Below are 16,300 nucleotides of genomic sequence, written 5' to 3' on the forward strand. Positions count from 1 at the left end.
TGAAAAATAGACTGGTGATGAATAAAGGAAAATGTGTAAAAAAAATCCTCTCCCCCTGTTCTGAGCCTTTCTTTTCCCCCACATGGCTCCACCCACCAGTACACTGAACTTCTGAAAAACAGATGGTGGAAGGCGCAGCCAGTTACACAAGCCCTGCCAAGGAACGTGCTGTGCGCATTCCTCCTCCACTGATATTAATGGTTGTCCCATCACCCATAGAAGTAGCAGGAGGAAGCTGAAGGAGATCAGCATTTAGCAACACGCAGCTTGTGTGAACGTCGTTGCTGTATTCTTAACTCTTGCTTTACTTCTGGAGAGCAGCCAGCAGGAGTGGGCTGGCACAATGGTGTCCTTAAAACAGGCTTCTACAACTATTTCTGACCCACTTGTTTGAGAATGTTCCACCAATCACTTGCTGGAACCCAATAGATTCTTGACAGATTCTCATTTCTTTTTTCTTTGTTCTCCTGTGCCAGCAAAGCTAGGAGGTCTGTCTGTTCCCAGAGATGATGCTAGAGGGTGAGGCTGAGGTAACATGTGGTAGGGTGCCATTAAAAGCAGCTAGGTTTTTTTTTAATTATTTCATATTCCTCATACAATGCAAAATATGGTTTAAAACTGGCTGTATGCACCTGTTTTCTATTAAAATGCTCCAAAAGCTCCACCACACTGAAAATGTTGACCCTTCCCTTGCCAATGATACCATTGCAGTCACTATCATGCTTCCTCCAGCTGTTAGAGCCCTTGCCCAAAGATTTAAATTAGAAATATCCCCATCTCAAAAACTGTTTTAGGGATAAAAGGTAACTGACTCGTGTAGTTAAAATAGCACATGCATTCATTGAGGATGTGGCACACTTAGCTAGATTTACCAATTATCTAGACTAGAGGTAAATACAATCTACTTAAGCTGCTCTTAAAGGTGGTTCGCACATGTATATTATAGATACTTCTTGCAAGCTTGGACCAGATGTCCAATTTGAACTTTTCTTTAAAGTCATTTGATTTGGAGAGTCCTTGCAATTATTATAAATAAAAAACAAAAACTAGAGCCACAGTGTTTCTGGTCTGTGTCACTTCAAAGTGCAAATGAGAGGTCCTTTAAATACTTTTTCCATTAGGGCTCATAAAAAAGGCTTTTGACCTTGTCTCTGACTCACTAGTTTTCTGTCTAGAAGTAATCTTTTCTATGGAGGAATGGTCAGTCAACAAGAGTTTTGGCACCTGAGGTATAGGCTTCAGACTATGGAGTAATGAAGCAGCAGCTTTAAGGATGACATTGCATGCTTCTGGGTGCAATTTTTTTTTTTCTAAGCCTTCATCCCGAGTAGACCATGGACATGTACAGAGCTGGTTGGTTGCCATAGCAACACCCCTCACACTGTCGTGTTAGTTTCCTAGGTGGGTTTAGATGCCTGTGGCATTGGCTTGACACGTCTCTAGTTCCTGACGCAGGCAGTGTTATTTTAGGAGCAGGTGCCATGCCACTGCATTGAATTATGGCCCCTGGCTGAATGGGTTATTGCTGCAATACAGTAGTCTTTTCTGAAAACAAGGCTGTCATCATCCTCTTATCTTGTATTGGAACAATATTGCTTGCTTACAAATATTTATCTCTGTGTCTCCAGCATACGTTTTCAGATATTATTCCATGCGTTCAGGCTCACTTCATGAGAGTAAGCAGAAAATGGGTCAAAGTAGCCAAATCACACACTTCTGTTGAAGCTGAGCATGACTGGCCCTGATTTGTTTTGAGGCATATGTGGGGGAAACTGCTTTTTCCATATATGCTGGACTCCAGCTTGCAGCATCCATAAATAACATAGTCAATGGTGAAAGATTCTGGGAGCTGCAGTTCAAGAACATCTGGAGAATACAAATTCCCTGCAGATTTAAAACATGTTGGAATCACTCATCAAATTCAGATTTTATGGTGGTGTGCAGGAAAAGCTACTTAGATTGGACACTCAAGAGAAACCATATTTGACTCACTCTTACATGTCATAAAATAATTAATTCACATAATCATGTTGAATATTTGATGACTAGGTATGGATTTGTGTATGGAAATGAAGCTGATACAGACTTTACACAACAACCCTGAACTTTTATGAATCAGCTTACATGTATGTTCTGGTACTTATGGTGTAAATTAGAACCAGGGAGACTTCAATTTACATCATCACGTGGCTTTGAAGCTTCCTGTATAACCTTCTCTCTCATTCTAACCTCCCTTAGATGGTAATTATGGAGGTTGAGCTGGAAGGGATAGAACTGTGTACATTACCCTGAGCTCCATGGAAGAAGGTGGTATAAGTACCTGACAAAAATTAATTCACCTCCCAGTCATCAGTTCTTGATTCGCGTATGCATGTACTTTACTTGATTTCCCTCCACATGATTACATTAATTGATGGTTTTGGTCTGATGCACAGTGAAATAAAAGTGTGTGTGTGCTCATTCATTCATAGATGCAAACAGTCATCAGACAATGAATAAACCCTAGACCTCAAGTACATATCTGTTTGTATGGATCTGGTAGATCTGCATGCAATCACTTTACTGTGCGGTCAGTTTGCAACACAACCCATGTTTATTTCCTTGTTCAGAATAGGATGTTATTGAGATAGTAACATTAGGGTTTATTTGCAAAATCACATGTACTATGTAATGAATCTCATAACTGCTTCTGCACACAGCTCAATAAATCTATTTCCTGACACAGAACTTGGATTGTGTAAATTTAGCCTTCATTCTCACCCAGATGAATGCATTTTCATACATGCTCGATAAATATTAATGCATACAAATGAACACCTGTGTCCATCAACCAGGTTTTAATTTAAATCTTATTTCATTATGTCGACTCACTTCTAGAACATAGGAGAGGTACATTAATGCCTTTTCTTTGCTTCAGAGTTCAGTTTTTCTAGGCTCATCAGCTGCAGTTAAATAAAAGCTGTATCTCCTAGAAAAGTGGATGTACTCTTACTCCTATTGAATCTGATGTCTAGATTAGAGGCATAAGCTGTGCTTCAAAAAAAAAAAACATCCTGTCCATGATACTGGTTGGGGACAGAGAGAGAGAGACATTTTGAGAGGAAAAACATTCAGTTCACTTCAATATATGTCCTTAATTTCAGAGGTGGTAGGAGCTTTTAGTGAAATTGAGGGACCTGCCACTTGCAGTGGCTTTTCACCAGACTGGATGCTGAACTTGGGAGGATGAACATTGTTGACTCAATCCATTTGTTGGTCTTCAGCTGCTGTCAGAACATTGGCCCACTTCCTGCTGTCCATTGCTCTTGGTAACCATGAGTGGAAATGGTGCAACAGCCTTTCTGAAGCTGGACAGGATTGGGCTTGATCAGTATCTCAGTTAAGGCTAGCCAAGAATCCCATATATGCAATAATGAATCCTATTGCTGAAGGAAGATAGGTTAATAAACAAACCAACACAACAGAAGGTTTCTTGGGAAGGAAAAGTGGAATAAAAATAAAATAAAAAATACAGCAAAGGGCATTTCCCATTTTATTACCTCAGGCTATTCCAACTGGACTTGTTGCTACATGCAAAGCATATACTGCAGCACTGAGTGATGATCCTGTCCTAAAGTCACTAAGAATGTATAGAATAACATAGAGTATAGAGTAACAAATTTATAATTAGTGGGAGGAGTTCCAGGTTATGGAGTATAACTTATTTGGGCAGTCTTGAGTCCATTTGCTTGAATACTTTGCCTTGGTGCCTTATGTTTGGGTCCATGCACTCACTGTCTGTATTTGTCTTCTTGCAGATCCATATTCTGTCGCAGGCAGCGATGGCAGCATCTCTGCCTCGGTGGCCTCAATCCAGCCGCAGGCATCTAGCAGCTCAGCTCCCGGCTCCCCTGCTTCCCGTCACTCAGTTAGCACTCTCAAGAAATGGCTTACCAACCCCGTGCGCAAGCTAAGTGGTGGTGGGCTACCTCGGGGAGAACGTCCACTCAGGAAAACAGAAGGCCGGACACGGCGTCATGGGCGCCAGGAGGATCGCAAGAGTATTGACTTGGGCCTCCTCAGCCAAGCAGAGGGCCCCTTTGCTGTTCCACAGGAGTCAATAGGCACAGTAAGAACAAAGAAATTCATGGTCATGCAAACAAAGGCTATCTTGTTCAGCCCCTCACTGCAAGTGGGGACTAGACAACCACCAGTCCTGATGGAGTGGCCTATTGAATCTAGGCTAGCCTCCTGCGATTTGGATGCCTGTGGCTGTGGATTCTCCAAGTTGGGGTCCACACATGTGGAGGGTACCCAGGTTGGGGTGGCTGATCTAGACGGCAAGATATAGAACAAATAGATCATTTGAGCAAACAAGACAAGACGTATGTTGTGGAAGAACACCAGCACCATTATGCACCTGATACTGTGAATCAGACACATCTCTGTATCACCATTGCCTGTCAAAATGGATAAGAAAGAGTCAGCCTTCAAAATTGCATTGAACGATTATCTTTTTAATTCGCCACTACAATAGCATTAGTTATCCTGGCTTCCCTTGTATCCTATTTTTATATGGAGCCAGACTGGGAGTTTCCTAAGTCCACACTGTCTTTTTTTGGACTTCACACTTGGTTTTCTGAAAGGCTTTGATTAAGTGTGTTAATTCTGCTGGAAGCTATTTTAATGGTTATAGCTATGCCTTTTTTTAGCTATTATTCCTTTTTTATTTTGGTAGATTGACTCCTAGTCTTTTTAAAAGTTTTTGAGGTAAACAAAATCCAGAAAAGACTCTTCCTCAAAAGACTCTACTCCGGTTTATTGTCTTTGTTTTTGCAAAAAAGTGTGGCTTTTTCTTCTCAAAATCCAGAATAAAATAAAGGGTACATAAATAAGCTCTTGCTTTTGATTTACATAATTCTGGTTGAAGGAATTCAGTATTCCAAATAAAGAATTGGGATTTTTAAGAGATGCTTAACCTTTCCCATGTCTTAAGTTAGGAAGAAATATTTTTGTAGGGAGTAATTGGTAATCAGGAAAAGTATTCATTCTCTTGGTTCAGCTTTCCCTTAGCTGGTGTCCTTCAGCTATATGGACTTCAATCCAGCATGACTACTGCTGAGAGCTAGAATTGAAGTCCACATATCTGGAGAGCTCCCAAGTCTGGAAAAGGTGGACTAGTTTATCACTAGAGGTATGACCGCTTTTTTTTTTTTAACTTTACTAGGAAAACATAGGGTTGACAAAGTGGGATTTTGAATTGTGCCTTGCACATTTGTATGTAACCTTAATGGAATGAAGTGAAATAAGGGATAATTCTAACTTGAGTTGAAAAGTAGAACAAGCTAGCAGATGTCTAGAGCATGGCCAGAGATTTGGGATACTAAAACTGTGATGATGAGGGCTGTTATCTAAAGGAAACTTAAAGGTAGAGGACAGGGAAGTTCTGTATATCTGCTTATAAGCCAGGGTATTAAGTTTTCTTTGTTTGATACCCTTCCTTTATATAATTTCAGGATGGCAATACTCATCTCCCAGACCTTTCCCTGCTCTCTAACCTGCTAGAAGGAGATGGCTCAAAAACACCCAACCAGGTGGGTTGTGAGGGTGGGGAGAGGCTGGAAGAAAAGATGTCTTGTGTTAGATGTTGTCTGATGCACATCTTGATGGATGCTGTTATATTTAAGTAGGCTTTAAAAAAGAATAGACCACTTTTGTGGGTCAGTGAACACATTTGGAATTTTGAAGTCAAGCTGAGACACTATAAAATGGTCATCCTTACCCTTGGAAGCCAATTTGTGAGGCTTTGCCTCACCACTCCTAACTCTCAGAATACTTACTTTTATCTTTTCTCTGGGAAGGTAGATACAGTTCCCACAACACTAGGATATAGGCTGGAAGTCCCCAAAATTACACCCATGTGTATTACGTTGCCTACCTTGGTTCAGAAAAATAGACTTTGAAATTGAAGTTAAATGTTTGCAGATAGAGCTCATGCAGTTAGTGTTGCATGAAATGAGTTATCTGCAGCCAGAGGCGTGGCAAAGAATAGGAATGATTGGACAATCTTGCAATGTCTACTTTTAACTGGTCTCAGTTCCACTTTTCATCCTCCTTTCTCTCCTTTTCTTTCTCCCTCCCTTCTTGAGCCAATGGCCCCTCTTATTACACCATCTTCATAGAAACAAATATGTACTTTACTTGCAGTTCAGGCAATACCAACATTACACAAGGAAACTATTCTGTCTAATCATACCATGAGAGGAAAGAAAAAAGAAAGAAAGAAAAGTACAAGTGGCAACAACAAGACAAGGTTAGGGAAATCTTCCAAAATCTCACAACTACCAAGGGACTACCTAACTTATACATATTAATAAGGTGCTAGCTGCTAAATTAACCCTTCCTTGTCCAAGTAGGGTTGCTTAGCTCAACAATTAGATGGGAGGAGTTTTGTATGTAAGGTCCCAGGCTTATCCCTTTCCTAGATACAAAATTTAAGAGAAAAACTGATGGAGAGGTTCAACCATTGTGGTTAAGTAATATAGGGCTAGATTAGACCCTTGGATTGATTCCACATAAGATAGGTCCTTATGTTCAGATGAAGCCCACTATTATCCAGAAGTTTATGTACACTTATTTCTGACTACAAACAAGCAATTAATGCTTTGTTGACCAAAATGTTGTTGACCAAATTTTAAGATGTACTGTAATAGGCATTCATTGTTTTGTAATAATGCCATACAGATTCAGACTTTAAAAGCCATAATAGTTAGGTAAAGTGGAAAAGGTTTGATGTTTCCATATAAATGTTTCTCTAACAAAAATATTATAGAATGAATGAAACAGGTTACACTCAAGAACCACAGAACTTAACAGTACTTTCATTGTGAAATTTGGCAGGCATGAGAGAAAGGTGGATGTCTAGCTATTACAAATAGTCAGTTTTGGAAATTGATGTAAGACTTATTGAGAAGCATTGCTTGATTTCCTCACAGATCATACACCTCTTTAACTTTGTTTCATTTCATTGCAAATATATGTATGACTACATATATGTGGGATTTAATATTATTGTAATCTATATCGCAAATAATGTTGTTTATACTATTAAAAATTCCTGAAAATGTTATATAAAACAGATGACCTGAAAACCAGATCCACTTAAATCAGTGTCGAGATATGTATGAAAAATTAAGCATTTAAATTGGGGGGCTTTGTTTTGTTTTGTTTAAAAAGAAATGGTTTCTGTAACTTTCTCCTGTTTGGCAAAGAATCAGCTATCTGCAAAGCCTCCAATAGCTTAGTGTATTAGTGTATTTTCTTTCCCTTTGGGATTTTTGTTACCGCAGAACCTGCAGCAACTCATGTAGGGTCCGCAGTTTGCTTTATTTTCCTCATAACTTCTGAATTTGCAAAACTGGAGAGGTTTCAAACTCTTTTGAGAAGCTGGGCAGTCAAAAGGGATGTGTGTCCAATGTCAAAAGTGTCCAGCATCAAAAACAAGTGATCTGCTCCAAACTGGAGAAGTGCTCCTGGATTTGTGATTAATATTCCTTCCTGAGCACCATCAAACTTTCAGAGCTTCTCATATTCTGAATGAGGTTAGAGAAAATGAGAAACCACAGTAGCTCTTCTTGCTTGAGTAAGACGTCTTGAGTTGCCTTGGGTCCTCAACCTGTCTTATCCTCTTAACCCATTTTTGCCTATTACAAGTTTTAACATGAAATGGAATCTTTTATCTTCTCTCTTGGCAGGGTCCTGAGCCCTCTCTGCTCCCCACTGACCCCAGAAGCTCTGGGTCTCCCTTGGAACCTCTTGTGCAGCCCCTAGCCTCTGAGGAGCAGGAAGAGGAGGAGAGGTGTAGTGCCTTAGAAAAGAGTATGTAAGTGATTTTCCTTGGTGCAGTGGCTTACAACCTTGATGGGAGAAATGGGCAAAGACGGGACTAGGTGGGGGGCAAATGTAGCAGACATTGCCCCAAGACCCTTGGGATGCTGAAAGGTACAGAGGCACAGGCTTAATGTGTATCAAACAGGAGTTATTTCATAGCTTCTGTACTCAGGGTATATCCCATCAAGTCTTTAGTGTTCACACCAGATGTGCTATGACTACATGCTATATGGAATCAACTGTTAATTATGCATCAAAATTCCTGTACTACTTCAGGATAAACCATGACTGCACAGATGTACCTGCAGCATACTTGCTCTGTCTATCACATCTTAAGCAGCCTGCAAACAGGGACCGTTCTCTGTGTCATACAAGACTCTCCTCAGCATAGAGAAGGCTTTACTTTATGTCTATAAGTGGCACATGTGTGCAGTACAAGGAGGTGGGAGGGATGCCATGCATAAGAAAAGAGGGAACAGGGCTCACACAGTGAATTTCGTTCCCCTTAGACACTGCTGCTTCGTCTCGTCTGCAGGTTTGTTCTCAGGGAGTTGATTGAGACCGAGAAGATGTACGTGGAAGACCTGGGCCAGATTGTGGAGGTGCACACATATACTCTACACCTTAGGCACTAATTCCCCATCCATCAGCAGGCAATCTCCAGATCTTTTGGGATCCTGGGCAAAATATTTTCCATCCTCCAATGAGAGGAGACTGCTTGAAACTGCCCATCTTCTTGCTTGCTGTGTTTTTTGATACGCTCTCTCCTTATTCTTCTGAACATCAGGATAGCAGAAGGAAAGGAAAATTAATGCTTGATTCTAGTCTTCAGTCAGTTTGAAGAGCCATTCGAGTACCTGTGGACTGGCCCAGGGCAATCCTGTGTGATTTGGGGGTTCACTGCATTGCCACTCCTGCACATAATGCTCCTTTGGCATTTCAAAACCCCAGTTTCTTATGAAGAGAAGACTCTCCCCTGCTATTGTTCTTTTTTGTGATTTCTCCTCTAGTCTATGGCCCAGCCCACTTTCCTTGAGATGGTCTGGCCATCTCCAAAAGTTCACAGTATACTAAATTTTGATGAAAGAAAAATCCCAAAGACTCAAGTGAGGACTGGTTGCGTGCTTGTGGGTACAAAATATTTATTGGCTAATAGGGGGAACATAAAACAGGAGGTGGGATGTAATATTCTTGTAGAGAGCCTATTATTTTACAGTGCAATATTCTGTTGAACATCCTACTTGTAAGTTCTAACATTGAATCAGCTTGTTTGTGGTTTGCTTCCATTTTGAACCCTATTTATTTATCCCCATCTTTTATGCTAGTCTTTTCAACTAGCAACCAGTCTATCTGCTTACCTCTTGGCTAGATGCAAGAGCGTTTAGCTGTGCAAATCGTTTAGCATTCAAAACATTCTGTGCTTGAAAAGCCCTGATTTTTAATTCAAAACAACTTATTTCAACCCTAACCATAAGTGGGTCATACTTGAAACAACTCTCTCCAAGCTCGTAGCATTTAGAAATGGTAATGTTGGCATATCCCTTTGTTTGATAGGGTGGGCAACATTTTTGTAGTCAGGGACCACGTTTATTAAAATCGTATTTTTTCTGCCAGACTGGAGCTGTTGGCTTCTTTTATATCTTCTTTGCAAATTTGATAAGATTTTTTAAAAAGCTGAAATAGGTGGGTTCAGCCTACTGGAGGAAATTTGTTGGAGAAACAGTGCCAACATTTTCAGCATTTTGCTACTCAATATCAGTGGCTTTCCATCAGTTTTCAGCAGCACGGTTGGGGGATCGTCTGTGGGCTGCCAAAAAAAGGACTTGAGGGCTGCATGGGAGCTGCTTGCTCACCCCATTGTAGCTTTCTGAACAGCTGAAAATACAGTATTCACTGGATCACTCACTGTATCTGCAACTTTACTGATGTCTCTGTAGTATTTTAAATGGCTGGCAGGGCAGAACCTCCCTTCACAAAAATCTGACAATTCTTCCTTAACAAGGCTTGTTCTTATGCACATTTTTACAATACCAGTCATCTTAAATTTTCCATCAATGTATCTCAGACAGGCCTGTAATTTCCTGCTGTCTTCTTTTTTCCTCTCCTCCAACCCCAATCGTTTCTTTTTTAAAAATTGCTAACATATTGGCTACCTTCCAAGTTCTCTGTTAAGATGTCTGATTTAAGAGATGTTACATATTTTATCTCATGCTTCAGGAGTTCCTCATCTGTTCTTTAAGATCTGTTGGGTCAATGCCACCTGGCTGCAAAGCCTAGTTCCTTTTTGGAAAAAAATATATTTATTTTCAATCAATTCTGATTCACGCATGGGTACACTTCCAGCAACTTTTTAAGTAAAGACCGATGCACAAAATTCATGTGATTTATTTGCCAATTTCCCTGATTCCCATAATGACTCCTTCTATGTTATTGTCATATAATAGTTTCATTGCACTTCTGGTTGGTTTCCTGCTTCTTATATTTTTAAATTGTAAAGTAATATAATTTGTATTAAAGTTATGTTTTTAATATCTTTAACAATTGGTCTTTCACTTTCTGGATTTTTTTTTTAATGTTTTGTGGCATACATTTATTTTGCACAATTTGTATTCAGTTACACTTTTTCTTGAGATGGGCAGAATTTCTCCCTTTGTAATAAGAATAATGTTTTCTTTTATACTTTACTTACTTTAATTTACTGTCTGCTTACTGCTGACCTTTTTTGTACCATTCCTCCTCCTCCTCCTCCTCCTCCTCAACTTGTTATACGTTTTATTTGAGCTTCTATTACTACATATCTAAAAGGAATTTGTATTTTATTTTATTTTATTATTTTAAGCTTTCTTCAGTCATTATTGCCACTGAGTTATTTCTGGCTGAATTCTCACAGTTTTGCAAGAATTCAGATTTTTCAGGTTTATAATCCAAGCACTGTAGTACAGAGACCTGGTTTAATGAAAAAGAGAGGATAGTACAGAAATAATTCCTGAACTTGAAAATGAAAGAAAAGATAGCAGTACTTCTCTGTGTCCCTCGCTTGTCAGTCATCCTCATATTTTCTGAAGTCCTTGCCCGCCAGAAAAGAAGCACAGGTTTGCTTCTCATTGTGCAGTTCAGCTGGCTACTTCTTTTCTCCGCCAACTAATAAAAGCACTAGGGTGGGAATATATCTCTATCTCAACATGGTACTCCCCAGATAAGCTCTTTACTTTGAGATATTGTTGGCTGGAGCTAATGGAAGTTAAAGTCCAAGCAAAATATCATGGATACAGGATGCCTACCCTACCTTGAGGTACAGACTTACATTCTAGGTAAGAATTTTTGAGTTAGTAATGCAACTTGGTGCAGACTTGGGATTTGTATTATGTACAGTACAAGGTAAACAGCTTGATCTTCATTTTAGCAGGTCAGTATATTTTTAACCATCTCTCCATGTGAACTGAAGGCATCCTAACACCCCTAAAATCTTCTGCTGCTGCACATTTCATGGAAAGATGGTTATAAATGGGCAGCCTTTTTTAAAAAAGGGAATTGGTTAGCACTGCTCTCATTGAAGAATCTGTGATACGTTTGTGAATACCAGGGATCCTTAGGGATTCCTCAGAACACAGAAAACCATAGTTGCTATACAGTAAATAAGGTATATGCACATGTACTCCCTTTCTTCCAGTTATCAAGTCAGAGCCCATTACCCCTACTGTCTGTCAGGACAGGAATTCTGTCTTAATTCCTCCTCCATTCACTCCTTCCATGTTTTAAAAGGGAAGCAAACTAGTTCCTCTAGCCTATTCTTCTGATTTTGCAGGGCTATATGGTGACCATGAATACTCGTGGCATCCCTGAGGGTATGAAGGGCAAGGACAAGATAATCTTTGGGAACATCCACCAGATCTATGACTGGCATAAAGAGTGAGTGAACAAGCAAGCAGTCATTCCTGGGTACAGCATGGCATGTGGTGACTATACAACTTGAAAATGGAACCCCTATGGGCTTAGGGAGAACTTTCCAATAATCAGATCAGCTTGCCATAATGGGAGCTGTAGTTCAATGCCCATATTTGGGGGGAAGTCTGGCCTAATTAGGGGCTATTAGTTAGTAACTGTTTCAAAGGCTGGTATTGACTCAGTGATTACCTACCCAGGTGATTGTGACCCATATGAAATTAGCAAGATAAGGGGCAAGAACTTTGATGGGCCACTACCATATGGTTCAATGAATTACTGATCGTCTTTCCCTTCTTTCCAAAAGGAATCTAGTTCTAAGAAAGACTTTGGTATTTCTTAGCCTCCTGTGAAAAGCACTTTGGGTTGAGTCTATAATATAAAAGCCAGGAGAGAATGGGGGGGATGGGATATGGGCACATATCTTACAGATCTCATACCATATCTGCTTCCTCTCCTCCCCCAACTGCAGTTATTTACTCAAGCAGCTGGAGAAATGTCTGGAGGACCCTGATCTCCTAGCTGAGCTGTTCATAAAGCACGTGAGTCCCCACAATTGTTACAAGGAGGGAGGAAGAGCTGTCAAAATAGAAGCAGAATGACTGAATGAAACTTCTGAATTGAGGAGCAGTATATCTCTAGTTTCTAAACACTGAGATAAAACAATTACCCTTTTTATCTGCATTAAAACATTTTTAGAATGGGCATTGTCAGAAGCAGAATGTTGACCTAGATGAAGTTTTAGCTTGATTGAATCACATAATTCCTCCAGAAAGCATGGCCAGTAGCCTTGTTAACTCAGGGATTATGCAAGTTTAAGCATAAAGGAGGGAATCTGTTACTCACCTTGAGAAAGACTATGCTAGATGCTCTAATGATGATGATATCAATCCCTTTTTCTTATCAAGGATTTGTTAGCCTGACCTGTGCCATATTTGATAGGAGAGATTTTTTATTGCCTAGAGCATTGGTAATTATTGTTCCACATCTGGTAGCAGTAGCTTGATAACAGTGCAAATGAAATGAAGGAGTGGAGTGTTGCAAAGTGAAATGTTATTTACGTACATGAGGCACAGGCTTCCCCACTGTGTTGGATTTTAAATCCCATAATCCTCAAACACTATGACCTTTGGCCATTCATCTGGAGATTATGGGAGTTAAGTAAATTATATGAGGTTGGAGAAAGAAGCCTTCTTCTGATAGAAGCTTAATGGATGTGGAACTGATTACACCATGTCACAGGCAGTGAGTGTTCTAGTCAATTTCATGCTGCAGAAAAACATTTAATAAAACAATTTGAGTATACAATAATGAAGAAGTCTGGACACTATAAATTTAAAAAGCACCCTTGAAAAGCAGGAGTATTGCTATCTGAGGATAGTCTTGTACTATTTTTTTTTTTTAATTAAAGGGCTACATTCTAAATAATATCAGACTCCAAAGAGGAGGACAGTTGTCATGAATCATTCACACCCTGGTTGGATCTTGTTTTCTACAATATTATTTTGTTGTTGCTGCAATGAATTATCATGATTAATCTGTAGTCCTCCTATGTAAAAGGAAATTTTGTTAAAATGAAATGTTTTCCCTAGTCTACTATTTGACTATAATCACTCAACAAAATAAGCTGTGGACCCAAATAAATGCGCTATATGTATTTTACTTAATCAGAAGGAAATTTAATTATCTTTATTTCATAGTAAGTATATTTAATAGTTATAACAACAAGCTGTGAACCATAAGGTATGAAAATTGTACGCACATTTATTTATAATCTGCTAGAGGAAACTAATTCTGAGTTTCCCCAAGTATTGTTGGAAGTATGCTGGCTTAAGCATAGATAATGATGAGACAATAAAAAATGAACAAATGTCCTAAGGGCAAAGACAGCATGTGGCCATAAAATCAGATTTTCATCAGAACTAGTAACTTGTATAAGTTGCTCAGGGGGTTTGGACCTGGCTCTTTAACATACATGTTGTTAAGTTTTATCTGAAGTGTTCCACTGAATTGTTTCCCTGTTGTATTCTAGGAGCGCCGTTTGCACATGTATGTTGTTTACTGTCAGAACAAACCCAAATCTGAGCATATTGTTTCTGAGTTTATTGACACTTACTTTGAGGTAAGGGGCTATGTGCCTTGATTGCTGCTTTGTTCTTTCTTCCTGCCCTCAGCCTCTGCCACATAGCTTGCTTGTGTCTTGCTCATCTCCTGCTGGCATAAGGGAGCCTTGATCTCGTGCTGTTGCGTGCCCCTTTCTGAGCCAACGCAGATGAACCTCTTTTGGTCCTATCACCTAGCAGCTCCCATCTTGTGGAGAAGCATTTGTATGGCGCAAGTGCCACCCACCACATCTGCCTCCTCTTGTACACTACCACACATCCATTTAAACGTGGGTAGGCAGTAATCTGTGAAACCCATGGGAATAATTCCCAGCACCTGTTAGTGGTGACTGAGGTGAGAACTCCTGGGTGAGGGAAACTTTAAAAGCCATGTACCACCAGAGGTTGCCTGCATTAACTCTTTAAATTGGCATAAGGAGTAGGTGAGCAGCTGTTGACTGGGCCCAGGCTACACGATTGTCTTTCCTGTCAGAAATATCTGACCTTGAGCTAAGTGGGGAAGAAAGGTCTTTTGAAGGAGTGATGAATTTCCTATCCTTGGGGACCTTCTGCTCAGAGATAAAGAATAACAGACTGCAAACGTTCTTCTGTGCCAAGCTCCACTCTAAATATGTAAACATGTGAAGCTGCTTTTAAATGTTAGATTTCTGGTCCCATCTTGCTTTCCCAAGTCTCTAATACTAGTCGTTCACTTGCAGGTGTCCTTTTAAAGCATGTCACATTTTGTGTAGTATCTGTATACGCATGTACAGTCGATCAACCACACACTTTTACAGAGTTGGCTGTACATCATTTTCTCTTTTCCAGGACCTGAAGCAGGAGTTGGGGCATCGCCTGCAGCTCAATGATTTACTTATCAAGCCTGTACAGCGGATCATGAAATACCAACTGCTGCTCAAGGTGCTGTAGCAGAAAGTGGATTGTTGATCTCCTAAGCCAAGCCAAAAAGACTGAAGGCTGAAGGCAAATCCAACAGGGGAGAGACTGTACACACATTTCCTGCTGATCTTTAAATCTGTAGAGCAAGCTTCCCCAGCCTGTTATTCTCCAGATGGGTTGAAACGCCAATTGCCTTAATTCCCGTTAATTCCATTAATGCCCATTTGGAGACCACGAGGTTGGAGGTGGCTGCTGTAGAATCCAGAGGAGAGCAATTGAGAAAAAGGGGCTCCTAACAGCATCTGGGGTGTCTGGAGGGCAGTAGGCCAGTGAAATGTCACAAAAGGAGTGGCCACTCCATCTGGTAGTGTTCTATCACCCCCTACTGGACAGTAATTCTGTCTAGTCCCCAGAGTGAGAACAATGATTCAGGCTGAGGACAATTCCACACTGCAGCCTAGGCCATTTGTTTCTTATGCCAGCTTCAGAAATTCTACTCTAGACAAGGGCCATTCCAAGTTCTAATTGGCCATTCCATTCATGCAAGGCAGGCAAGCCTTATTGGTTGGCTCCTGTGGGACTACTCTACTGGTGCCTACCTTTCCTTTTAGAGATCGCTCCCTAATCATTGGTCCTCATGCCTTGCCTTTGCTTTCCCAGATGTTTGCACGCATGGATGCCTTCATCCTTCCCTTACCACTTTATTTCCTTTGACACTAATGCAGACCTTTTCTGGGTTTTTTCCTTTACGATATCTTTGTCGCTCCAATGACACAATAATCAAAGCAATAGGGAACAGGTTGTTCACGCCTACATTTCTCTGTAGGACCATGAAGACTTAGCAGCAAGGAAGAACTGATAGTTCAGCTTCACAGAAACAAAGTAGCAACGTTCCTACATTGCAATTTAAAGATGTTCAGATTAAATGAAGGGCAGGGAAGTACAGGAGTACTATGGGAACAGGTTTGGAAAGGAAGGGGAGCCTGGACAGAAACAGAAAGGTTGCCTCCACTGAGAGATGTAAGGACTAAATGAGCACAAGCTTTAGGGTTGAGGATAGTTTAATGATTGTTAGACCAGTTGCAAGATTATTTTAAAAAGCAAAGCCTGCAGTTGCTGACCAGTAGAGAACATAGTAGCCCGGCAGCACAGGGCAGGACCACACAGTGGAGGAGAGGCAGCGTGCCAGGCCCTGGAGCCAATCAGAACTGGGGCTGCTCTTTTGTTCTATGTTCTGTTTTGTTCTATGAAGCACTGGTGACCATCCCCACTGAGGCACTTAAGGTGGCGTGGGTTTGAAAACGGCAGTTTTGAATTGGAGGTGGAAAACATGGGAGTGGGGTGCATTTGCAATGGAACGGGAGTGGGAGGAGGATCATGTCATCCATTTCTGCACTCGGAAAGCAGTGAGTGGCCTGTACAAGTGATGGGCCAGAAAAAAGTATGGATCTGCCCAATTCAGACATTAATGGCAACAAATCTGAATT

At 40.5% G+C, this 16,300-nt stretch overlaps 1 protein-coding gene across 4 annotated transcripts in view; it reads left to right on the top strand.

The window, feature by feature from the left end:
- The window catches only part of ARHGEF25 (Rho guanine nucleotide exchange factor 25), an 83,268-nt gene that overhangs the window by 46,431 nt on the left and 20,537 nt on the right, over nucleotides 1–16,300 (top strand). For all 4 annotated transcript variants that reach the window (XM_007422052.3, XM_015890605.3, XM_007422051.3 and 1 more), the window contains 8 exons: nucleotides 3,798–4,108; nucleotides 5,496–5,573; nucleotides 7,734–7,861; nucleotides 8,405–8,471; nucleotides 11,675–11,778; nucleotides 12,284–12,353; nucleotides 13,844–13,933; nucleotides 14,742–14,834. In XM_007422052.3, coding sequence (XP_007422114.1) covers nucleotides 3,798–4,108; nucleotides 5,496–5,573; nucleotides 7,734–7,861; nucleotides 8,405–8,471; nucleotides 11,675–11,778; nucleotides 12,284–12,353; nucleotides 13,844–13,933; nucleotides 14,742–14,834 — 941 coding nt within the window. The remainder of the gene's footprint in view (nucleotides 1–3,797; nucleotides 4,109–5,495; nucleotides 5,574–7,733; nucleotides 7,862–8,404; nucleotides 8,472–11,674; nucleotides 11,779–12,283; nucleotides 12,354–13,843; nucleotides 13,934–14,741; nucleotides 14,835–16,300) is intronic.

This window comes from Python bivittatus, unplaced genomic scaffold (genome assembly GCF_059951505.1).
Source record: "Python bivittatus isolate LINGU-HERP-01145 unplaced genomic scaffold, Pbiv_v1 ctg000220_np1212, whole genome shotgun sequence".
NCBI lineage: Eukaryota > Metazoa > Chordata > Lepidosauria > Squamata > Pythonidae > Python > Python bivittatus.